This window comes from Gallinula chloropus (genome assembly GCF_964237585.1).
Source record: "Gallinula chloropus genome assembly, chromosome: 4".
In the NCBI taxonomy this organism is placed as follows: domain Eukaryota; kingdom Metazoa; phylum Chordata; class Aves; order Gruiformes; family Rallidae; genus Gallinula; species Gallinula chloropus.
Window position 1 is genome coordinate 26,346,578 of NC_140088.1, and position 27,242 is coordinate 26,373,819.

General features: G+C 37.8%; 1 protein-coding gene across 1 annotated transcript in view; it reads right to left on the reverse strand.

The window, feature by feature from the left end:
• Positions 1 to 27,242, reverse strand: part of INSC (INSC spindle orientation adaptor protein) — a gene marked incomplete at both ends in the record, with an annotated part of 91,839 nt that overhangs the window by 16,605 nt on the left and 47,992 nt on the right. Inside the window, 2 exons of the mRNA XM_084264203.1 lie at positions 573 to 751; positions 2,799 to 2,970. Of these exons, the coding sequence (XP_084120329.1) occupies positions 573 to 751; positions 2,799 to 2,970 (351 nt within the window). The remainder of the gene's footprint in view (positions 1 to 572; positions 752 to 2,798; positions 2,971 to 27,242) is intronic.

Genomic DNA, 27,242 nt, shown 5'->3' on the forward strand with positions numbered 1-27,242 from the left:
TTTCTGTATCTCTTTACTAAAAATACTGATAAAAAAAAAGGGAAATGCAGAAGTACTTCAGATGTATTTGCCAGTAAAACTTACAAACCATCTACCAAACAGTTAGAACTTGATCCAAAGCCCAGCAACGTCAATGGGCAGAGGATCAGATCCTTATTCAGCTTTTGGAGCTAACTGTATATTTAGAGTGCAGTCTCCATATATATCTTGTTTGCCTCAAACCTCTGTACAGTCAAGTTTTTAATACTTCCACAGACAGGAGATTTCACAGCCTCTCTGGCCTCTTTGTCACTGTTTGACAATCTTCATGATGAAAAAAAAATACCTAGTGTCTTAGAAATGTGGAACTTTTTCTTTTTTTTTTTTTCTTCAAAATCACATTAAATGTTGTCATATTTCATCATGCTCATGATAAAAAGGAAAAAAAGCAGATAGCCACATATTGAAAAGAAACCAGAATGAGAGAGATAAAAACAACTTAGATTTAATTATGTCAAAACAGACATAGAGTGGAAACCTGTTGACTTTTACACAAATGTGCTCAGATAGCATGTTGTTGAGAAACTGCTCACCTGATCTCGGGAATATGGAGTATCCACTATGTGTTTATCTGAACACGCTGCTAGAAGAATCTTCATTGCATTTAACTGGAGCAATATTTCACAAGCCATGGTATCAAAGAAAGTAATATTGGCAAGAGCTGCTGAAGCCAGCAGGAAAACTTCACCAGATGAGGCTTCTTGGCACAGCTCTAGGAATGTAGAAAATAAGTTGAATAAAAGTAATTCCTTCCTTGCAAAAGCATGTTAGACTTTTCAAAGCAATATTTAATATCTGCAACTTGCATTAGCAATCATAGTATCTAAGGCCAAGTTCAGAATCATCAAGATAAAAAGCAAGGCAAAACTAAGAAAATAATCTTAATTTTTTAAATTATGTATGTCACATTGTTATGGTGCTTTATAAATGATACTAACATTAGGCACCATCATTTGAATCACAAAAGCAGGGAAAGAGGATAATTATGAGCCTAGCCACAAAGTGTTTCTAAAATTCATCTAATTAATCATATTATCTACCTAGTATACCATTCTATAAGTAATATTCCACTGAATGTTATTCAACAGAAAGCTTGATATAACTAAATAAAATGAAATACAGGAGGTGGAAGGCTAACAGTAACTGATCCATAAGAGAATAATTGTGCTATATATCCTATTTTTTAGAGCAAGGTATGTTGTTGCTTATTTCTAAACCTAATTCTCTATAGACGAAGATCAGCCTCCATATTTTCCAGCTTCAATAAGAAGTGCTGAAGATACATCTCCCTTTTAATTCCTTGCATACATGTATTTTAACTAGGATCTGAATCACCTGGCAATTGGATTAAAAATTAAACATATTACAGTAATTCAATTACTGAGTTATAAATATTAGAAGAAAAACGGTGTGTGATTACTGAAAGGGCTCTTCCAAAGTTATACATGTTCTATTTTTAATGTTCACATTTCTTCAGCAGAATATATACTACTAAAATTCCTGTGGAACTTAAACAGTGACAATTAGGGAAATGTTCCACCTGCTAATATCTTCTGGATAGGCTGTTCAGATTTTCCCCTGACTGCAGTACACTGTAATAATATGGAAAACCATCTTAAATAAGTCAGGTCAGATGCTTTTACCAGTCTAACTACAGCAAAACCAAGTTCAGCACCACTTAATTCCACCCAATAGATTCAGGGCAGGTTCAGGGAAGAAGCTTCTATATTTGTAGCTGGTCAGTCTGGTCATCAGGAATAAATTGTTTTCCTGATTTATGCCCGGATAGTTTTGTTTGGGCATATTGAAGAATGCCTAAATACACCTCAGGTAATTCCCAGCCATGGTAATTCCCATTCCCATTGAAGAATCCTCAGGCACTGTCTTTTCTTATTTTATTAAAAAAAAACAAAAACCACCAACAAATCTACAACCCACAAAAACAATCAAAACCTCCAACTAACCAAATCACAAACAAAACATGCATGAATATTGCAGTGCTGTAATTTAACTGTAAAAAAATATCCAGAGGTACTAATCTGTTATACAATAGAAATCAAAGTAGATGACCCAAACTGTACTTTTTGATATGAAGCTCTGGGAAAGTCTGCATTTCCACGAAAAGAGACTGAAAGCTTCTGGTATTTGAGAAGGAAGGAGCACACTGCCAGACATAAGAGATTCCTCTCTTTAGAATGTCATGAGAAATATTATCTTATTTTTCTGAAGTATCTTCTCTGGCACAGGTTAAGGAAAACATTGCTGTTACCTTTACCTCATTTTACCATGGATCAGAGACTTTGACAATAAAGACAAATCTTTTATTTTCTTGCCCATAGAGTACACTTCACTGTACTCTTCCTCCAAAATATTGTACAAATGCAGATGCAGTGGTGAGCTTGAGCTCCAGCAAGTACAGAAAATACAACTGGCATAAATGTCAGCATCCATTAGAAACTGCTTTTTTTCCAGACAAACATGGGACAAGAAAACATTTTGCTGAGTCTTTTCTATGGCCCTAATGGTAGAATTTTACACATATTATTTTGATAAATATGCATAAATTCTATTCAAATATGGACTAGAGCGAAAAAATATTATGCAAAAGCAAAATGCTCTGATTCAGAGTTAAACATGAATGAGTTTATCTGTTAAAGAAAGAATGGCAAACATTATTAAGGGAATATTTCCAATGAAAGAGTCCATCCCCAACCTGCTGTTTTAAGTGGAAATACTCAGAAGTCCCATTAAGAACTTACTGACAAGTGCTGTTACAATTTCTTCCATGTTTTCCAGAAAGCTGCTGAGATGCTGGGTGAAGGTTAGATGTGGAGACGTGATCTGTGCAATTACTGCTGCTGCTTCTGCATGAGTAGCTTCTGAATGGGTGTTATCAGTAAGAATGTCAGCCAGACACAGTATTCCATCAACCTATGGAAAAATAACAGGTATAGGTTGGAAAAACTCCAGAAAATACTTTCACAACCAAAGATGAGTTTACAGTTCTCTCTTCTTGGCTGTGGTTATTCTACTCATTTATTTGAAAAATTACCTAAACTCAGTGGCATTTATGACATAAGAAGCTTCAATTCAGCAAATAGAAATGAGCTCAGTCTAAAAATTTGTTGAACAGCAAAATGTCTGGCATTTCCTTCTCCCTTAATGTTTCTGCTGAACTGATTTTAGTCAAACAAACAAGTCTTTTCTGACAGAGATCTCAAGCATTAATCCAAAAATAAACTCTAACGGGCAAATGCTAACTCCTACTATGCTACAGCCTCATTTAAACTACTGTCTGTGTCCTACTGTGAGACTCAGGCCTGAATGTGCAGTAAGTTCTTCACAGACATATTTTTTGGTTAATGTTTCTGAATTTGTCACAAAGCCAATGCAGGATCAAAAAATACTACCCAAGAAGAGACAGTGGTGAAACTGCGCCTGATGAAGTTGCACAGCTCTCACCTAGGTCCATATATCCCTTGCTTACTTGGAAGAAAAACGGGAAAATTAGTAAAATGTACATAGATTTTGCTTTTAGAGTGTCTGAAGTGTTCTAAGCTCTTTCCTTACACAGTTTAGGCAGATACATCATATATCCACATCTTGCTCTGGATTATAACAGACATATCCTAAATAATTCATCAGACTATCAAGATGATAGGCAGATATACTTGGAGACAACAGAGCATGGAGATTTACGTTATTTATTATGGATATGTTTGTGTCAAATCCATATAAATTCACTAAAAGAAGTTTTTATATAAATTAATGTAACTATAAAGACGACTTAAATCATAAAGTGCTTTGGGTTAAAAGAGACCTCAAAGATCACCTAGTTCCAACTCCCCTGCCATGGGCAGGGACACCTTCCCCTAGATCAGGTTGCAAAAAGCCCCATCCAACCTGGCCTTGAACACTGCCAGGGAGGGGGTAGCCACAGCTTCTCTGGCCAACCTGTGTCAGGGCCTCACCATTGTCATAGTAAAGAATTTCTACCCTCCTTCAGTTTAAAGCCACTACCTATCACTCTATGCCCTTGTGAAAAGTCCCTCTCCATCTTTCCCGTAGGCCCCTTTCAAGTACTGGAAGACTGCTATATGGTCTCTGTGGAGCATTTTCTTCTCCTGGATGAGCAACTGCAACTGTCTTAGCTTGTCCTCATAGAAATGCTCCAGCCCTCTGATCACCTTTGTGGCCTTCCTCAGAACTCCATCCAACAGCTCCATATCCTTCTACTACTGGGCACCCCAGAGCTGGATTCAGTACTCCAAGTGGTGTCCCATCAGAGCCAAGCAGAAGGGAAGAATCACTTTTCTTGACCTGTTGGTCACACTTTGATACAGTCCAGCATACGGCTGGTTTTCTGGCTGAGTGGAGATTGCTGGGTCACATCTATCTTCTCATTCACCAGTACTCCCAAGTCCTTCCTCCTCAGGACTGCTCTCAATCCGTTCTCCCTCCAACCTGTAGTCAGGCTTGGGATTGCCCTCACCCATGTGCAGGACCTTGTATTTGACCTGGTTGAACTTCATAGTGTTCACACAGGCCCACCTCTCAAGCCTGTCAAGGTCCCTCTGGATAACATACCTTCCCTGCAGTGGTGGACCACACCACACACTTGGTGTCATTGGGAAACTTGCTGAGGGTACACTCAATCCAACTGTCTATGTCACTGACAAAGATGTGATACAGTGTTAGTCCCAATACCAACCCTGAGGAACACCACTCATCACTGATCTCCGCTTGGACATCAAGCCATTGACAGCAACTGTTTGAGTGTCACCATCCAGCCAGTTCTTTATCAACCAAGTGGTCCATCTGTGAAGTCCTTGTCTCTCCAATGTGGACACAAGAACGTTATGTGGGACAGTGTCAAATGTTTTACACAAGTCCAGGTAGATGACATCAGTCACACTTACCTTATCCACCAACACTGACAGAGGTTTTAGAAATTTCACTAAATATCTGTTTAAAAATTGGCCTTATTTATTTATTTATTTATTTGTTTGTTTCAAGGTGTGAAAAAATGTGGCATCAATTGCCTTATATGTTGCTTGGACACTTTATAGATAAAAAGAGGAGTTATGAAGACTTAACACTGAAATATACTTTAGCAGTCAAACAAAAACAAACCCACATTTGTGCTGTACGCTCACCAAGTCTCTTAGGTCTGTTGTTCAGACTGCATTCTCTGTCTATTCAAAGCTTTCTCAGAACTGGCACTTTAGGTACTATCCATTTTCTTCACAAAGGAGATTTAGTAAATCCCTTACTTGCATTTTTGTTATTTATTAACATAGAATGTATTCTTACAATGTATTAATATGGAATATAATTTTAATTACTTACTCTGCAATGGGCATGAATTAAATTATTTGATAAGCACTGACAATTACTGTATTTTACAAGAAAAGCTCTGAGATTGATGGGAACAAAAAATCACCTCCTAGAAGATTATTCATTGGGATGCAGTTTTTAAGAGGTAATAGACTATATCATTTGGACTCTAATAACATAGATAAATACAAAAGAAATTATTTCTCTATTTTTTTCTCAGATTGCAAATGGGATTTAGTATAGAAGCTCAAGAACTGGCAAGAAGAGGAAGAATAAATTTTCAACATTAAACTTTTTCTTGACAAGCTTTCAACATTAATCTACCTACAGCTAAATATTTCCTCCTAGTTATGGCAGAATTCTACAGCTTGAAACAGCAGATTCACATAACTCACTTGGCTTCAAGGTATATTAATAGATCTCAGTGTCAAGAATTAATATATGTCCTCACAAGATGATTCAGTAGCCAAAGTGTGCTAGACAATATCATATGCAAAACCCCCCAACTTTGTCACCTTGAAACCTCCCCAGATCACACCTTGTCTAGGGTCCAAAGGATGCTAATAACAACAGTCAGTATAAAAAAAAAGTTAAATATATTCCAAGGCATTCAAAAAATACTTCACAAGAAACTTCTAAGATCTTGTAAAAGGATACAGCACTCTTCAGTTCTAAATTTACTGGTTAAATTCACTTGGCCAACTCTTATTCAATGACCTCAACAAAATTACTTTAGAGTAGTTTTATGCTATTTCAGAACAAGTAATGGCTTATGAAAGACAATTACAAGCACATGGCGAGACTCTTCCATCACCACTGATTGTTTATATCTACACTACAAAATACAAGCTTCTAACAATACAAGGGATGTATTCAATTTTTAAATTACATATTTATTTTTTTTTAATTTGCTAAGTAATTGTTTTTGGAAATTGGGAGTTGCTGAATTGTAAACAGAAATGTATATATGTTTTTATTCAGCATAAATATAAAATACAAATTTTGGATCAATGAAAGCCAGCACTAGCTAGTCAGAATAATGTAAAATACTAAGAAATTCAACCTAAAATTTGCTCTACACGCTTTTGCCTCCCATCTCAAATATAGAAAATAAAAGAAAATGCTACTCCTACAGGCAACCCCATTTATAAGTGTCTAGCAATAAATTTTAAAATGACAGGGGAACAATCTAATAAAAGCACTTTAACATCCAAAAAGAAATTGCTGCTCAAAGCATTTTTATAATTAGCTTTCACACTGAAAGGAACTTTGGATGGCTGCCCTGTTTTCTGTTTAATTTTGGTGAAGTAATCAGCTAAATGTCAAATCTGTTCATCACCTTGGCAATACAAAAGAACCAGTTGGCCAGATAATGCAAACAAATGAATTCCATGAATGCAACAAGATGCTGTGGAGACCCTGCATTTGAGGAATGGTGTTCAGTAAATGCTTGATTGCTAATATTTCAGTATTGATAATTGGGGAAATGCCAGGAACTCACATAGCCCTGTTACAGAAACTTAATCCAAGTGACAAAATAAATACGTGACTGCTTTACTGCATAATCAAGTCTGCTGAAAGGAAATAATTTCTTTTCTCTGTAACAGAAATGAATGAGTTCTGGGGCAGCCCTCTTCTTTCTTCAGTATATCTGTTCTTACTCCTAAAAATGTTAAATGAAACTAGGCATCTGTTAAAGATACCAATGCAGAACTTGGGACGAATTGCATTAATGACTTAATAATTTGAAATATTAAACACACAACTACAGTCTTAACTCTCTGCTTTCCACGAGGAGGTTAAAGGCAGACTTTCCATGCCACTCTACCCACTCTTAACACTCAGATGTTCTCTACATGTTGGTAAACTTTCAAGGAGATTTTTTTTTTCATTCTCTAAATTGATCTCTCAAGTTATTTTGGTGAGTTTGGAAAGTCTTACAATCCATTGGCTGATTTCCCTCCATCAAAGCCATGGATAACACTATCAGGTACAACCGGCTGCTTCTGATAAGTGGCACCAGTAGATTCCATGGAAAGCAGATTAAAGGGGATTGCCTCATAAACATTGTCTCAAGCTTTCCAGAAGGCTAGAGAAAGAATTCAAAAGCAGAAGCTGCTCAAACAGTTCAAGAACTGACAGATCAGAATTGTGTTTGTTTTATCCTTTCACACATGCTGTGTCATAGCACCTCAGACTTGAAACTAGGACAGGTTAACTATGTATGTGAAGACATGAACATCTGCAGACTAAATAGAAACTGCACAGCTGGATAAAAACCCAAACACGTTAAAATTTATGGGATGAGGAAGAGGAGACAGAGAAGGAAGGGAAAATTATATTCAGAAAATTATTGAATCCCCTACTTAGTATTCTTTGAACACAATCTACTTCAATCTCCAGACCATCCCATAAACCATGGAGTCACTTCACTGTTCTGCAACTCCATTGAAAATGTCATCCAGCGGAATCCACATACTATTATTTTGATCACTTATGACTCATGAAATGAATTCTTGATCATCAAGGCTGAGGTATATCCTGTGTCATCTTCTGTAACTTATTCTACACTTGTAGCAGTTTTACAAGTCTTATTTAATTTCTAGGTTGAAAGGAAGGGAAAAGGACAAAAGTAGTCTGTCTTGCACACAATAATCTTTCATATTTGAACAGCTGCCCTGCCAAGTGCTCTGCGGATAAAAACTGCTTTAGCTCCACTGAGAACTGTGCTGGTTTATACCAGATTAAGATTTGGTCAGATACTTCTGAAGTGAGATGATATATTAATAGAGTGATGCCATTAAAAGGTCCACAAATACTATTCCAAGTAATCAGAGCTACTGCAGCAATTCCATGGCAGCAGCAGCAACCAGTGAACAAAACTACAATGCTTTGTATAACTACTGCTGTACAACAGTAGCCATGGGATGTAATTTATAAGCCATTTTTATAATCTACAGTATAGCGTGGAGCTGAATAAAGGTTGAATGGTTTACATCTCAGTAGGCTTAAAACTTCTATCAGAAACCTTAGCTTTGTATCTAAATTGGCTGCATGTGGTTTGATTCATGACAACTTCAACTAAAACTTCCCTTTTAAACTTCCCTCCTAGAGAATGTGGTTAAAGTAATATAGAGGTATTTTTTCTTCCCTATGTCTATCCATCAAAGGGCATTGTATGGCACAAAAAAAAAAAAGAAGAAATCCTAACCTTCTTAAAAAAAAAAAGATGCAGTTGGCAATGCCTAAGTAGCAATCTTGTAGCCATGCTGCAGGAAGAAACAAACTGCAGAGCAAGACGAGACACAAGTTCCTCATCCTGGGCTAACTAGGAGTGGAAGGATAAACTGTATGCAAACCTTTTCTCCCCACGAAACCTACAGAAAGCAGTCAAGCGGTGACATCACGATGCATGTTCTATGCTTTTAAACTGGTTGCAGATAAAGAGTACAACTTTATGTCAAATATGTAATAGATAATAAAGAAAGGATGGGCAAAATCAATAAAATCAACATCCAGACTTCTTTCTTGTCTTCAATTCAAGGATAAGGGAATAACTGGCTTTGAACTTTCTCAGTTTTAAGGACTGATATGAAAAGTATGATAGTCTTTTAGTATTGTTTCTGTAGCTCATAAAAGAAGACAGAAAATACACCATTATTAGCCTAGCAACTCATATATTTCCACTTCCATAAATTACAGCTTACATGGTTTCAAACTACCCTCTACAGTCATAGGTGAACCACCCCCAGTTGCATTCAGCTTTCTTGACCTACTCCTCACACGCCTCCAACTCTACTAAGTGGCTACAAAAGGCAGGAGGAGAAAAGACTGTAAAGGAGTTCACTTGAAGTTATGTAGAAGCCATTTATAGTGTAGATTCTTCTACTCTACCACTGTTGGTGTTTATAGAATTGGGATGCATTGATAGAATGAAAAGTGCTGAGCAGGAAGGAGTATGGTGGCTTTGAAGAAAAAGAAACATTCGCAATGACCTTCTCACTCAGCATTTTTTACGTTCTCTTTCTCTTATTCTGTCATAGCTAAAAACAATCACAATAATGACTGTGTTATCTGCAATCTCAGGAGCATATAAGAATGGAGGAGAACTATTTGTGTTCACATATGATAAATAGTTAGCTATTAAATCTTCAAGTTCCATGTCACATGACAGAAGCCAAAGGTTTCTCAGATTCTATTGCCCTACATTTTGGAGGGTTGGATATACTGGCTTGTTTTTAAGTTGCAGGAATCTATTCCTGTTTGTAGGATTTGCTTTCTATCTGCATTACAAATTCCAGAAAGTATATGCTTGTTTCTTTTAAATAATGGATAAGGCTTTATATATTATACTTTGGGGCCTGAATTTCATTAAACTGAAGCCACACAGACACAAAAAGGACTCAGCAACAAGATGAGAGGAACTGTCATGTGTTATATAAGAATGCTGAACAAGATACTGGGACCTGACATCTGAATTAGGGAATGACCATACATTAGTAGTTTTCACACAGCCCTCATTTTTATTTACCCTGGGGGACAACAGTCTGAGAAAAGGGGGGAAACAAAAAAAATCCACCCCACAAAGAAAAAAAAAAAAGCCCACACCAACCAAAATACCTCAACTATACCTATAAACAAACAGGGGCTCTGGGGTTATGCATAACAGGGCACTCCAGAAAATGAGATGTGCTCACTGAGAAAAACATGCTCCGATCATCTAGTTTTAAATAAATAATGTCACCGACATTTCATTGCATGAGGGCATATTCCCAAACACCTGGTGTCTGATATTTAAAAAGAAGAACACTCTTTCAACATGTTTGATTACTTTGTTTCATTTAGGTGTTGGAGTGATACCATAGATTTTATTTTCAAGACATGTCTGTTAGTGTACCACTTCATGAGGAAAAAAAATCCTATGCACACCACATTTTTAGAGAGCTCTCTTCATCTATTACAATAATGAGAAAGTGCCTCTATCTAAAAAGAGCAGCATGGAGGTCACAGCCAGAGAATCAGTCATTATCAGCTAATCTAACTCTTCATAGTGTCTTTCTTCTCTCAGGAAAAGTATCTTCTAGAATTCTGCATCTGTTTATGTCAATACTTTCAAACCTTAACATGACAATGCTAAAAATTTTAATAAAAGAGCTTACTGTCATTAATTATTACCGTAATTTCACATACAATTTCTCCTCTCATCAGATTACAATTCTTGAACAGGTCATTACGCCATGAAGTTGGAGTCAAACATAACCCTACCCTGTGCTAAAGTATGACTATGAAAACACCACTCGAGAGTTACAGTAGAAAGTTAGAAAGAGTGAGGTATGCAGATAGCACGCGCGGTTACTTTTTGCTGCTGGTATAAACACAAGATTCTTCCAATGCATTCATGAACAGATCTTTATGGAAACAATTTCAGTTCTATGGTGTCAGTTTATCTTGAAAATTATCCAGAGTCTCTGACATGAAAGCCCTCTACAGTATTTGAATCACGTACTCTAATTAAACGCATTGTGCAGTAGGACATTTACATAATAGAATGTATTGAATATATACAGCAACTTGTTCAGAAAATAATTTTTATGTCTAAATTCACGTAATTGGCAAAACTGACTCAGTGCTTCACCCATGTTGTTCTTTCTAGAACTTTTTGTTGCTTTTAAGAAAGCACTATAAGGCACCAAGCGTTGCTATAGCTACATTCATTGCTTCGCAATGGCTGTTGAATTAGTTTAATAAATTAATTTAAATAAATTAGCTCCAGAACTGACCTTATATGTGCCAGATTTTATTGGCAGAGAATTTTTACAAGCCAGTTATAGAGCTTTATGATAGCCATTTATAATGAAAACACTCACAGCACTTTAGCTATAAAACTTTTAGTGAGCAACTCAATATGAGTCCATTCCTGTTGTAATAACAACAGAGGAAATTGCTACCCTTATTCAAACAAAAATGTAAAAAAAGTAGCAGTTTTCATCTGTTGAAAATTGATGGAACTTTACCAGCTGCGGCATACTCAAGCTATTTGGTCCTAAGATTCCTCTCCTGACAGTTAGGAACATATCCTTGGGTCTCCTACAAACAGTGATTTATTTCTATGACTGCAGTGGCAATAAAATAATTTCAGAACTGCTTTAAGCATGAGAAATTCAAGTTTAAGATCAGCTGTTTGTATGGAATCTTTATGAGCAGTCAGAGGTCTACTATGAGACATCAGGTAAAATGATCTCAGAAGTTTTTCTCTCCGTTAACACCTCCCAGTAGTACTCTTTGGTCAAATTTAGTTCCTGTATTGATTCTATACTAGAAGAAATAAGGACAATGCTAAGAGGCTGAAAAAATTGAATACTTTTAAAACATGAATTTGTATTTTTCTTCCACTCAATATTTTTTGCTACCTTATCAGGTCTCAACATAAATAAGCACCCTTATTGAGGATTACAAACATATACACACATATTTAAAATAAAGCTAGTGTTTGAAGGCTGCCTTTAAGGAGGAACAAAGCCACATATTTGGTTACATCTTCAATAGAGATTATTTTTTCAGTGAGCAAAGAGAGTTACAACATAGCACTTCAATACAGGGGCAGTTCCAACCTGCATTCAAAATCATATTTGCAAGTCAGACTCACGTTCATAAACTGATTTCACACCAGAAAACCATGTTAGAACTCCCTGAAATTTTAATTTACCTAGTGACAATGTTCCAGGTTCAATAGCCCAGGATCTTCTCTGGAAAAACATGTAAGCATTATGTTATGACAAAGTTAACATGACCTCACCATATTTTAGCTAAGAAGCTGTGTATAACTGGAGAAATACGCATGTTGCTCAGGCAAGTCCCAAATTCTTCTCTGATTCTGCCATCCAGTCACTGTCTGTTTCTCTAGTAGTGTCCCTATGAGTTTGTTCATTTTTGGAATAATACTCACAAGAGATGTTATGGCAGAAGGAACCTAACAACTAGCAAGTAAAATTAGAATTCCCCTCTCAAGGTTCACTTCACATAAGCAGTAAAAACTCTCATTTCATATTCCAAGTTAACTTCAGCCTCCAGATCTGTAAAGTCCAGGTCTGGGCTAGAAATGTCACACGATCAAGCCTCATCCTGCCACCTGCCAGACTGTAAATAGCACAAGAGCCACTGCAGCTCTCCATAGAAAAGTTCAGGGCTTCCCCTGGCTCCTGCAGTGACTCCCAGGATTAGGACCTTATCTCTTCAGTTTCAGATGGAGCAGAGATAATCACAGAATCACAAGGTTGGAAAAGACCTTTGAAGATCATCAAGTCCAACCATTTCCATCCTATGCTAAACCATATCCCTAAGTAAAATGTCATGGGAAGAGACTGTATCTAGGAAGAGACACTAGAAAAGTATGACAGCTACAAACAGGGGTATAAACATGCCACTCTGAAATCAGAATTGCCAAAGCCTTGCAGCTGAAGAACATAACTTTAGATGAGTAGTATACAAAACTTCTAGAAAGAGTTAAATTTCTGTTAAAGATCAAAGGGTAAAGGAGAAAGTGCGTGCTGTTTTAAAGAGCAGTGCCTTGCCAGACCCTAGAATGAAATAGTGGCTTAGTGGCTTCTCTCCTGAGCCTTGCTTGCAGTGCACTGTCCCGTTCCAGCAGCACTAACAAACAGAATAAATGTCATTTGCTTGGGAATCTATTTTAGAATATTTCAGACTGTAAACAACATAGTAAAACATAAATATTTTTTACATTTTTTTTGCCACTACAGGTGACAAAGAACAAAAGGAACAAATAATTGTGAACGTGTTTCCATTTAGGTTAGGATTGGGAGCTCTTTCAGCCACTTTTCCCAGAACACTTGTGCTCACCTTTATTGGGTAGCAAGCAAGCAGAGCCCTGGTCACATTCTTCTCATGTTTGGGAAAGTGTTACAACAAGACCTAGCTAGCACTGTAAACAATGATAGCAACTGCTAGGGAAAAGCCATTGCAAAGTCTTTGTTATCACTCCTACTTTTTTTTTACAAAGAGATGAGTTCAGCATATTTTAGAAATTAACTTTGACTGATGTCTGATGAAGAAGGTAAACTGTACAAACAAGACTCAATGTAAATTAATTATGCCAAACTCAAAGCCAGCAAGGGTCCTGGGGAAGAAAATGATGAGTGCAAATAATATTTAAAAATAACACAAACATTTTATTCTTGCATATCACTCCATTAGTAGCCTCCAAAGCTAAAGTTCAGGTCAGCATCTCAGATATTTTCTTTTGTTTAGTACGTTACCTTAATTAGAAGAAGAGATGTTCTAGTGAGGGTCATTCAAAACTTTGTCTTGGACTATTCTGGTGTGAACCAGACCACTGTCTCACTTTCCACGAAGAAAGAGCATGCTATAGGCTTAGATTCGCAGAAAATGTGTGAAATGTGCCTTGCAATTCAGGCACAATAATCATATGACAAACAGAAGTCTTATTGTTCCCCAGTGAAGTTAGGTGTCATCAATACAAGTCTTTCCACAGGATCAAGACCTAGTTAAGCTAAGAACTGTTCCATATCCTATATTGTCCCAAATTTCACTATAGGTTTTTACAGTTATCAATACTCACAGCCTGCCTAGACACATAGATGTTCTGTTCACAGTGTCTGCCCTAAAGTTCTGTTTAATAACCTAAACAAGAGTTCCTAGATTGAGCAAATGGGATTTTGTTTTAATAATATTTATAGACTTGTCAGTTCCTGAAGAGACTGCATGTGTGTCCATATAATAGTTAGCATTTTAGGGTTTTGATCTGATACCCAAATCAAATACCAATAGTATTTATTTCCACATTGTTCCACATCAAAATAATTTTGATGTTGCCAACAGCAAAAATAAACCTACATTGTTGGAGTATTCTAATCAAATGCTTTCATTCAATGCCTGCTAGAAGTTCTTCCTGAAAGCAAAGGACAAAAATTTGCCTAAACAATGTGAAATTTCCTTAACTACAAGACCTATTAAATCTCATTACATTTACTAGATTTGCGTTCACAGCCCCAAAACAGCTAGGCTATGTACATGACATTGCCCTTAAATATATACTCACTTTATATGAGTTTCCACCCTGCTTTTCTTTCCAGGCTCAGTTCTGTCATTCTTGGAAGTTACAATTACTGGTTGACAATGTTAAAGAGCATGACTTTTACATTTAACATTCAGTCCCCAAAGTGAAACATGTATATTTATAACAGCACCCAGGCCAGCAGAACAATTGGGGCGGGGGAAAGGCAGGGCGAGGATGTTAAATCTTTTTCTAAAACACTTTTTAAACTGCTTTGTAAAGCATCTTTTATCATGCATCCAGGAAATTTTAGAAACAACTAATTTGCTTCTAAATAACTGTTGATTTCCATTCAAATATTCCCAGGTCCAAAACTCCATTCACTATGAATTCTGAAGATTTATTAATCAGATCACTGAGCAAAAGTACTTTTATAGCAAATTAGATCCCAACTACCTTCTAGATGGTCCCTGTCATGGCACAAAACTAAGGCTTATCACTCCTTATGCACAAAGCCTACAGGGTGTCTATCTCCATTCCTAGCCATTTAGAGATATTAGCTGAGATTTTATCAATGCCTATGGCTTAGATCCTTGTTTATCTTAGTGAAGAGCATCATTAACTACAGGTAAAATACAGAAGTAATTATAAACCAAAATGAATAGGCAGCGTAAAAAAAAGACAGTACCTACTATAAAGCCTGAAGAATTTTAAGGGAAAGTGCAATCATATTTCTGTTCAGAACAGCTGGTCACAAAACATTCTGCTTTAAAAAAAGGAAAAAAGTTTTATCGGTCATCTTTTAATAAGCTTGAACAACTGATCTTTCTTAAATTGCAAATTCTAATCCATGTTACTGAAAGGGTCTTTGATTATTACATCCTTTCCTATCTCGCTATTATTTTATCTTTCCCACAACTCCGAAATACCAATTATTGGTATAGGCTTACCCTGACTGGCTTCTTTTTAGTATTAGGAGTCAGCACTCCCAGTTTGTTTTAAAAACTAAGAGGGAAAAGAAGGAACGAAGCCATCATCATCTCTACTTAAAATTACTTATTTTTCCACTGTCACTTTCAGCAACTGACATATTTTGTGTGTGTGTGTTTGGTTGGTTTCTTTCTGTGAACAAAATCAATTGTAATTACATTCCTGCAATTACCCATTCTTTGGGGGGCTAAAATTCTTAATCTGGTTAACTGGACTTCTCTCTCCTCATGCCTTCTCCAGTGCCATAGGTCCTAGGTGCCTTACCTTCTCGATACATTTTGTGGTAGAGTCCTTCCTTTTTACTAGTTCATACAAGACAGAAATCCTTCCAGCAAAGAAGTGGTAAAACTGTGCCAAAAAATAGATGTGTCTTCAAAGGGAAGATGAAACAAAGAGGAACAGCACACAGATGTTTTACTCAGTAAAACAGAGTAAACTCATCAGCATCATTTGCAATACAACTTAGATGGCAAAGCCAGTACAGTAAAGATGTAGGATGGTATTCTTGACCTAATCTGACACAGCAACACAGAAGTGCCATGGGTGAGAGAGTTCAAACACTGCCTGTTCCCTGGGGCACAACTCTTCAAAAATGCTCTTCTAAGTAAGGGGAAAAAACAATTTGTTACAGCCTTTAAACACATACAATAAATTCCTCTAACAGGAGTGGCATGTTAGAAGATATATGGCTTCATCCATGAATATTCTTAGGTGAGACCCTGTGACTGGTAACCCAGTTCATCCAGCATATAGGATGAGAGGGGAGCAGTTTTCAGTGAGTAAAAAAAAAAAAAAGGTGTCATGTGGCTTTTAATATTTTTTTCTCAGAACAAATCAAGTATCTAGCTCAAAAATAAACTGCAAATCTAGTCTTATAGCTCTCATTTGCCTTCTCTTTCACTATAATTCCTTCCTCAACCTAGACAGTAACACAAGATCATGTTTGGATCAGCCATGAAGTTCACAACATGCACTTGAGGCAGCTTTTTACTCTTGAGCGAGTAAGAAGCTCTCACACCCTGTGCTATAAAACGAAAATCTCCTTACTTACCTTCAGATAATGCTTGGATAAATGCCACTGTAATGATGCTACCTATTACCATTAAAATGAGCAGTCATTTCTCCAGAAATTATGAGTGCATATCTTACCCTGAATAACAACCTAATCAACAGAAAATCCTGGTGACTTAATGGGATGGGATCGCTTACTGATCTGCTTACAGTGACAGAGCATGACCTTAAAAAGCAGCCTCTTCCACCTTATGTTTTTGCACCTATAAGAACAATTCTAAAATGTGTAAATAAACTGGTCCAGCTTGTCCTTCTCCCTTTCTTAAACTCTTGACTGCAAAGCACCAGTAACTTGAATATGCACCAGTTACTTGAATATGCTTTCCAGACTCTCCTTGCAGACCTAAAATAATTCCAGCATGGCCAAAATGTAAAGCATTGGGTGCTTAAAATGAACTTTAAAAATAAATGCAAAAGAAAGGCACAAAGGATATCGGACCAGTTAAAAATTAACATTTTCTCGGAACTCAGATCATCATCCTCATTAATCATATTTTTCTGATAATATGAGACACTGAGTAGGCATGCAGCCTAGAACTGAAATATGAGCTCAATAGCACTAGGTACACAGAAATGTTATTCTAATCCGTTGACTTTGGTACTACAGTCAGTTTACCCAGATGCCTGTTCATCACAACATTTTTAATAGATGGCTCCTGAGAAAACAATAAACAGAGGGTGGCACATATAGCCTCATTCCCTGGGAAGCAGTGTGTTGACCAGCCTCATAGTAAATGATATATTCTTTAGAGAAATCTGGTATGCTATGTCCATTGTAACATATCGAGGACTCCACAATATAGGCAGGGGATCTGACCTGCTTAAAGCTTATTGTTAATGTCCATTTATTTTTGGTGGTGCTACTGTTAGCATTGCCTGAATTTAAAACATTAAAATATGCTCCTTAGAGACTTCATCCCACCTACATGATATATACTTGGCATTCTTCCTCGCTTCTCTCTCACACACCTTAAAGTCTATTCAGACTATTGCATTTAAGCCCAGACTATGACTGAATCAGGAGCCATGTTTCCCTTTTGTTTGCCCTTGCCTCCATCCACGTGTGCTGATTTTCACTTTCTCTCCAAGCTTTTGAGGCTGATACTGTCACTATTTAAGCAGTACTTTCAGAGCAGTAGGGATAGAGGGTGGTTTTCCTCCCATCCCCAGCATGCTCTTGCATTAGATGTTGCTTAAGGTTTTAGACTAATGCAACTAAAGCTGAGGCTCTAACATGTAGGGAAAAGGTCCTCATACTATCCATTGTTTGTTGTGAATAGACAAATAAATGTTCAGCTAGCCTAAAGCTTTTCAAATTAAAATCAGGTAAGAATCCTTGATTTAGGAGAACATCTAAGCTGCGCATAGCTTCAGTCCTCATAGACTTACCTTCTTGAATCAGCACCTAAACTCGGTAGGTCTAGGCAAACCTTACCCAGCAGCAACAGAAACTTTGCTGTAATTCCAGCCTCCACTGGGTGCCACTATTGCATAACGCAATGTGTGGGTTGTACTGCATGAGTCAACAAATCTGCGAATCCGACTTTCAACTTGCGCTTCATTCTCGTGAAGTTTTCAAACCATATTCAGAAAGTTATTGCTCATTTTTTATGCCCTTAAAATGTCATACGATAATCCTTTTAGAGCCAGAGATACAAGAAGGATTTAATTCTGCCTAGATCACTACAGCTAAAAGGCTCAAATGCAGAAGCACATGGATTCTTTCCTGATTTTGTAACTGAATGAGCCTTTTAGCCCCATGAGTGGATCTGTTTTTCCATGTTGACTGCTAATCAATTTAGCAAGCTATTTTAGCCTATCTTTTCCAAATTCTGAAGGGACAATAACCATATCTCCATCTAAAGTGCTTTGATGACAGCTTAACTACCACAAGGGTTAAATCTTATCATGAACCCATAGACCGTAACACTCACATAGCTGTGTGCACATCAGAACTATGGCAGTAACCAAAAATAACATTATCGGCCCACCTTTGAATTTAATAGCAATTGAGTATTAGTTTTATGGAATGCATGTAATTTCCTTTAGATGGTCAGTGGATATCTACAACTTGCTAGATACTAAATTAAACTCTGGTGACTTAATTTGGAATCCAAAAATACTGAAGTTTAACGCAAAAACTCACTTTCAAAAATTCTGGCCAGACATTGTATGTACTTTCAGTCTGTGTATTTCACAACATCCCTGCTCTTTGATTTTGCTTTATTTCCTTTTACCAGGCCCTCAATTAATCAATCAATGAAATCACAGTTTGATTTCAGTATAAAAAGAAAATCTTTCACCTAATGAAAGATTTTGAGAGCTTACACTGATCATTAAAAATACAGGCAAAAGACTGTTATAAGATTTCATGCTATAATTCCATGCTGGAACCATCTGTCATACTATTCATTTGACAGAACTAACAGAACCACAATTGTGTCAAGTTGCAGAAGGAAGGGGAAGCAGTGTCTCAGTGTTTACAAAGCTTGCCTTTGCAACATCTGGTCTTTTCTCTCACTCCTCTCTACACTCTTGTCTGGTAGACAGTGGGATTGGTAAGCACAGAAGTTTTTATAGCCATTGATCTTTGAGAGGATCTTAGCCTTTTTCTAGCAGAAATCCAAAATCTTTCTTGAAATTCTGCTAGTCTGATACAAATTTTCTTGCAAGTAGAGACTTATGTGACACTGACAACATCTGTTGTCATGTCACAGAAATTGGCAAAAAAGAAGATGTAAGCACTTGTCTGGCAGTAAAGGCTCTTCTATGAAAAAGATACAGCAGGAAGAAAGAAAGAGACTATAGGATAAACCAGGGAAATTAACCGAAACAGTAGCAAGTAGACTTAATCTGACACACAGGTTTTTTACAGCACGTTCAGTCTCTGGTACCACGCTGCAAAAAAGATCTGTGATGCATCTCTGGTGGCAACAGACAAGCCCAGTGCCCTGAAATCTGGCCTGCATCACTGACAAACTTACAAGTGGCTGTTTGTGGCTACAGATCAGCAATGCATTTGGTAAGGTAAATTGCTATCTTTAAGAAATTCATCCAAGACAGCAAATGGAAGTACTTGCAAAAGAAGATCGAGACAGGGGCAGCATTTCACTTTACTACGACAGCCCTGCTAGGGCTCGCTTCTCAGCATGCTGCCTGCTGTTTCGTCAGACAGAGTCTGCGGGAATGATTCTTACATAGTTGCTCCCATTATGTCTACTCACTGAATCATATTAAAAACAGCAACTAGATAAAACAACTGTCTACCTGCTCTTTAAATTGATATGTGGCTATTAGACATACGTGTGTGGACGTAAAGGAAACGTCACAGATGGGAAGATCAGGTTTGTAAATCAATTTGTGCTATCGCAACACTGGAGAACCCCTTTCTTTCCATTAACAGCTGCACTGAAAAAATTGCAGTAGGAGAAAGGTCCAGAGTTACTTCCAGGAATCTAGAACATGTATATTCTTCCCTAGCAAAAAACAACTCATAATTCTTCAGTCTCTCTCATGTTCTTCTGGAATACGACATAGATCAGGCTACTGGCTCTGTGGCATGTAATAAACTGGGAAATGGGTTGCAGGTTGGGGCAACATATGAAATCTGTGGATTGTAGTGACAACAGTTTCTCAGGCATACAGCAGCAATGACAGTTGAAAATTAACCTTGTGGGACTACAGCCTGTTCTGCTGATCAGTTAACATTCAGGTCAGAGAAAGAAGGCATACTTTCTCCTTCAGCTTCCTGGTAACATGCGTGAATTGGGTTCATTTTCATAACTGGTAGCACACAAACATATATTTTTAGCAAAGTCAAAGAATCAGAAATGTTCAAGTGGAATAACACACTCCAAGATACCAGTGTCCAGAAAGCATGGACAAAGTGCTGCTGGCAACATCATGGTAAGTCATGACAAGACTGCATGAAAGAGGGCTTTGGGATTCCAGTCCAGGTAGATGACCTGACTCTTAGAATGGGAATGAAATTGATACAAGGAGATGAACACAGAGAAGTCTTCATCAGGAACAATGACAGTTTATGACCTCTTCCTTCACCATCCACTCCTGTCTGTGTTACTCAAGTCCTTTTGTGTTGCGCTTTCTCAGTGTGCCTGTTCCATCCAAATCACTGGCTTTTTGCTCTCTCAGTGCTGCATTTTCATTTTCTGATCCACAGACTGGTCCTCTGGGGTTGGCTCTTCTGCTTTGCTGTAGCTCTCAGAGTGGAATCCAGAGTTCTCTGATATGATGGCAGGATCATCATCCTGGTAACAATAGCAGCACTCCTCAATCTTTGTGATGAAAGTCCCTCTTCATTGACGCTAGTTACCTTGTCCTTTCGCTGCACTAAATCATGACCTCCCCTTCTCATGGTGAGATCAGGTAGCAGGGTTTCATTGCACAGATGCTCCTCATCTTCCATTCTTTCTGCCAGCTCTTCTGCAGAGGGCTGGCTCAGGTCAGGGTAATCTACAAGCATCTTGTTTGTGCTTGAAGCAATCAGAACTATCATAAACAAGAGTGTTTTCAGCAGTCTCTGATTTATTGACACCTGTATGATGAATTTAACAGCTTCCTGACAACAGTGTTCTTTCTTCATTGGATTTTGTGGATGCTCAGAATCTGCTAAAAGCAACCGCTTTACTAGTATAGCAGAGCTTGACGCTAGGAGCATGGGATAAGTGATGCCAGAACAACTAGGTTTGTTTTTACAGTGCCCACCAGAGCTTGTTGCTCAGAAAATAACCTGCCTTTCTCCTTTTCTTCTTCATTTATATCTGCCTGGATGTGGTGAGTGAGAGCCCCTTTCAGCCTTCACGCACACAGCCACCATATAAGAGAAAACACCTAACGGGTCACTTAGGGGCAGGTTTATTGCTAAGCAACGTCACCGTTACCTGCTGACTGCCACCCTGCTCTGTTACCGGGCAAGGCTCTCCCCGTGTGCCGCTTCCCAGCCGTGCACTTGTCCCCAGGCAGAGGACACTGCTGCAGAGACGCGCACCGAAGCTTAGCAAAGAAACCCTAGAGCTGAAGCCTTGGAGACGCAGCCCTCCTGATGCTGAAGAGGGAGCTCCTCCTGAAGGCAAAGAAAGGCACCTGTGGCTCTTTGTGTTATTTGAACTTTTCACACGTTTGCATTGCGCACGATCACGCTTTTCTCTTACGCTTGCGCTGTGTCGAGCCCACAGCCCAGAAAAGGGAAAAGCACAGACAAACAAGCTGTGTGCACAGATGTGGGGTACTCCAGCCTGCAGGCAAGGCAGCAGGACGTGCTGGGGAACTGCAGGGGGGGGATTTCCTGCCAGAGAATTAGCAGGCGGCTCGGCATCGCTGAGAGAGAGGCGCGGATTTCAGGATTCGTGCACAGGCCCTGATGTCACTGCTTATATTGTGCTGAGCTTTTCAAGGCCAGGTTGGATGGACTTTTGAAGAACCTGGTCTAATGGAGGGTGTGTCCCTACCCATGGCAGGGGGTTGGAACTAGATGATCTTTAGGGTCCCTTCCAACCAAAAAAAGTCTATTATTTTATTATTTAAACAAAGCAAACTATGCAGAATCAGGCAAAAGAGACAATCTTCAGGTCTCCAGACTACTTCCATGTTAAAAAAAATATCACTAAAAACCCAGGTTAAGTTTTCAGCTCAGGTTGGTATCAATCCTGATTAATATGTGGATTTTACCTATCTACCAAAACACAAACTGGATGGGGAAGCCTGCCATTCTATGGCATGCAGCAAAGTGTCTCTGAAAATTGACACTAATTTTGCACATCATTATGCCCTGATCCATACAAAAGCTTGCTTGTCCATTCCCAGGGGCAGCAAAGGAAAGCCCTCTGAAAAGTAAAAGCTCTAGATAGTACTGAAGGGGAAGAAACAGTGAAAGAGCTATTGTCTGGAATCTTAATCACAGGCAAGAGAAGATAGAGTAAATATATGAGCAATGCTATTAGATGTTTAGTTTTTCAAAAACAGGAATATCATCTTAAATGGATGAGATCGTTTTTCCAACAGCTCTTTAAGTGTTTTCAATGATGCTTTATGAAATATGAAAGTTTTAGTATAAATCAGGCAGAGTGCCAGATTTCTAAGTGGTTTCATGCAAACAAGCCTAAGCAAAAAAAAAATTATACTGACGCACAAACATGCCTCTACATCACCTGCCATTAATTATCATTTAACCTTCACTTTTTTTAAGAAATACACAGAGACTCCTACAAGCCATGGGCAAGCTTCAGCTAAGGCACATGGCAGATTTTAGCTCATTACTGACATGAGTTAAGTAAAAACATATACAAGTAAATTCCTTTGTGTTTGTTAGGAGCATATGCAGGATACTTTACCTGAATTATTCAATACTTCCAGTCCTGACTTAAAATGCATGTCACAAGGAAAGGATACTGAGTTTCAGCTAATTAGTCAATTAGCTTACACTGACTGATTTCCTCTTTCCAACTAGCTCTGCGGAAAAAACTCAACTCCATCAAGAGTTAGCATTTGGCCCATGTGACAAAATCACTTCTCAGACCAACACTGACAGGAAAAATCTGAGATAGTTTTGTGTCTGTATAATGCTGGTTTGGGGAGAAAGTTCAACTGCCAAGCACTCATTTAAACCAAGCAAATCTACTGATAGAAAGTTTAAGTAATAGTGGCCAGTGCAAGAACTGTGCTAGATCATAAATAGTTTCCTGTATGTATTTTTCCCTTCTTTTATAAAGTGTTTTCTCACATTGTTACAGTGATAGCTACTGGAGAGGAGGAAATAGAAAAGAGGATTTGAACTATGTACTTTGAACATAATTGTGGCAAACATTGGGTGAAAACAAACAAAAGCCACAAACAACTGTATATGTATAAAATGAGATACTGCAAAATACAACTTCGTGAATTTCCCTCTCAGTAACAATATCCAGAATTTATACATTTGGGAGCACTGCTGGGACCTGATTTGCAGTTAGAAAAGATTCCCAGATTACACCTGCACTGAACCCTGTGTCACAGCAGGACTGTTACAGCCTCACTGCCTAAGCAAGTGTGAACACTGATAAATGCTGTGATGCAAGAGGCATATTAACCCCATTGCTGAACCCTAGAAAGGGTAGTAACCCTCATGAAGTATAAGAATTATAAGAGTGGTTTTGGAAAAGAGCCAAGGTCTAAGTTGAGCATAAGCTGAGGTTTATGTATCTTGTCAGTTTGAACTACTGCAAAAAAAAAAAAAAAACCCAAAAACAAAAAACCAAAAAAAAAACCCACAAGCCCAAGGAAGTAGTCAAGCTGAAAAGCCAACTCAGAATATAGATGCTCTTATGAGGAAAAACAATTTTCTGCAGTGCTCTCAAGTCCTGACTCTCACACCCCAATAGATGGCCAATACTCGATACCATATCAAAGTAAGCTGGTCACTTTTGTCTACCAGACCCCATCATGTTATCCTCATGTATGACTGAGATCAGCTCATTTAAGGACAAGTTGAAAATGTCAGAGGATGTGACATACAGAGCTATCTGTTTCCATATCTATTTCCATGCCACAAAGAAAAAAAATATAAATCGCCTAGAACCAGGAGAAAAAAATTTTTTTGAGGGTTTTGGTCATTCAATGTTTCTTTAAGTGCAGTTCTGTATTAGTGAGGAGTTCCATAGCTATATTCTCTTTTGCTTTTAGTAGCGTGTGTCTGTGAGAGTTCAGGCCTTCAAAAGTAAATGTGTGTAAAAACTTGAAAGTCAATGTTATGTAACCAAGAGTAGATATACAAGAAACCATCTAGAGCAACAGGAAACTCCAAGAGTCATAGTTAATTCAGGAAGGAAAATAAATGTGGCAGAAGACTAAGAAAAAATAATGTTAGTACAGAATTCTCAGGCTCCAAAGGCATTTATATAAATTTTTTTTATTGTTTAACAAAATCTGTGTCAATATACTTTTCCAGAAGCAATGTCTGAAATCAGTGGAGTTTTTAGGCAAGCTCAAAGTTCAGCCAAACAAGAAATAGAGGCTCTGAACAGTAAACTCTCTGGACTTGTCTAATGAGTCACAAAAACCATCAACAATACTGAGTCATGAAGTCTGCAGCAGGATGGGTCAGTTAGACTAACGTATCTAATTTCAGCTGAGATGGGGGAGCTATCTAATGTGTCTGTCTCATTTAATAAGTATTTTCACCCCATCTCTCCTCACACTTTATCATGGCTACAGCTAAGCTCTTTAATACGTAACACATAGGCACATTCAGGATGTGTATTTACATATGGATAGAAATTCAGACATGTGATGCAACGGTTTCCTGCAGTGTGAGAAGAAAAGAATTAAGAAAGCTACTCAGCTGATAGGTCTTTCTGTAAGACCACATCTTTCCCATTTCTTTTCTACTTCTATTCAGGGACAAGAGGAATATTTGAAGTCCAAAATAGCTCTCTCTCTGCACTCTTTTTAAATGCTTCAATTGATTCTCATTAATCTCTGCCTTAGGTTTAGGAGCTGACTAAGCTGCTTCTTTCATCTTAAAATTAAATTTGCTTGATATATTATTATTATTAGGTGGGGAAAACCCACCTGTCTTTTGATGCGTTGGCTTCTATTCCTTTAGACGTCATTCGTGGATCATTTGCTGCCCTGATCATGGTCATCACTTTAAGCAATATTTTAAATCATTACAGAAAAATCATCATCTGGTGATTTCCAAATTATTTTTCATTTATAAAATTCTCTTAACAACCTGGCTTTTGAAACATAAATCTAGAGCTATTTGGAGTGCTTTAAATAAAATACTTAGTGAAATATAAAATCAATATATAGCATAAAATACTAACATAACTGACTGCAAAACCCATGTGTAAATTATATAGGAGCCAAACAAGTGCAGAGTGGTAACTTGGCACCAGCTCAATTTTTCAAAATTAAGTTGGAGGGAATGGCAATCCACAGGCATTGCGCCAATTTGATCTTGCACATTGAAGCATACACCTCCATAACATGGCATAGTCTCAGCACTTTTCAGCTTTCAAAATCTGTTTCAATGAAATTTACCTGTTTAAAACCAAAAGAAATAATCTGAAGAGTCTCTCTTCTGGTCCTCAGCTAAAAAAAAAAAAAGAGCGGCCTAAAAGAGAGCTGAGGGATAGATGTGCAGAGATATTGTTCCTCCTACAGTGACTGCATGAGATAAGGGAACCAACTGCCAAGATATACTTAATCCTATCAGCTCTCACTCTGCACGAATGCTGCTCTGGAGCCATGAAAAAATACAACAGAGCAGTGGCAAGATTAACTCTCAGCACATCACACCTGACGGCCCCTGCAATGCCCTCTCCTGATCAGGTCTTAGTGAAACACGACAAAATCCAAATAAAACAGGGCTGCTTTGACTCTTGTGAAATTTTTGTATATGGGCATATTATCAGAGATCCATGCTTAAGCAAAGCCCACTTTACAAAGGGAAGAAAAGCATAAATCTATGGGTGACGCGTCTTAAAGTGTTCATTGTTAGGTTGATAAAAAAGCATGAGCTGTCTTCTAATGTATTGATAGATTTATATATAGATTCATAGATTCTCTGCTCTGCTTCTATTAAAAATACAGACAAAGTTTATCAGGAAGGTTTTGTACCTATTTGATCTGACTCTCTAAGTTTTGCTTTGTTCCCCAGCACTATGCATTTAGTGCTCGCCAAATTATTATCTACATTGTGAAATTTATTGTAGCCTGAAATCTCGGTCATGAACGGACCAGCAGACGTGCATCTCTGTTGACATTTTTAACAGGTAGTTTTTACTCTTTTTTTTAAATGAAATTAGTTGCATGTTTAAGGCTAAGTGCATGTTTGCAGAGTCTAGTCCGAGCCTGATATCGAAATAAGGATTTACTGATAAACAGTAGAATACGTGTCCTCCAAAGGCAGATATTCACCAACTCCTTAGCTAAGTCTCACATTGTCCTACTTCACCAGTGCTATCAAAATGTTTATCTTTAGTGCTACGTTTGCTGGCTCCTTTCTCCCTCTTCTAAAATCTATAATATGATTAAAGTGAAGCAAGGTTTGTAAAGAGAGGTAATATCTTTTATTAGAGCAACTGATACCTATCTCCTTAGACCATCAGTGCTACGACAACACAACCACTATAATTTAATTAGTCATTTTAACAGAATTGGAATAATGGCAGTGACCTCAGCCAAAGCATTTTGTGTATACTTTTTTCCCTACAGAGATCTAGCAATATCCCATAATCCTGCACTGACATGTCTGTCTTTATTCAATTCCATGTCTCTTGAATAAGTCCATCAAAAAAAACCCTTTTCTTTTTCTCTTTGCATGCTAAAGTGGGTACTATCATAAAGCAAACAAATTTTAGTCTGCTGTGCAAATGGCAGAAGGTTTTCACCAGATCAAATGACACTGCAGAGATTCATTTTGGTGTTTGGGGTTTTTTTGCTGTGTTTTTGGGGGGTGGGGAGATGGGAATAAGGTTTACTGTTTGGAAAGTAAATGTGCATGGGCAGGGGGAGTTAAACATGTTTTCACACTGGTTTTCAGTATTGAGAAACGTGTCCATCCCATGCTTTCCAAAGCATTTTGGCTAACAGCTGCAGCCTGTCACATGTGAATGTGGTCTGCCACAACTGAAAAATTCCTGATACCTTGCCTGGGATTGTACTGCAAGAAGCTGCATTTGCTAATTATGTATACATAACTGTATAATCAGGAGGTAAAATTTGAAACACCACCTAATATATATGAAGCCAGCAGTTGAGGAAGGGCAGT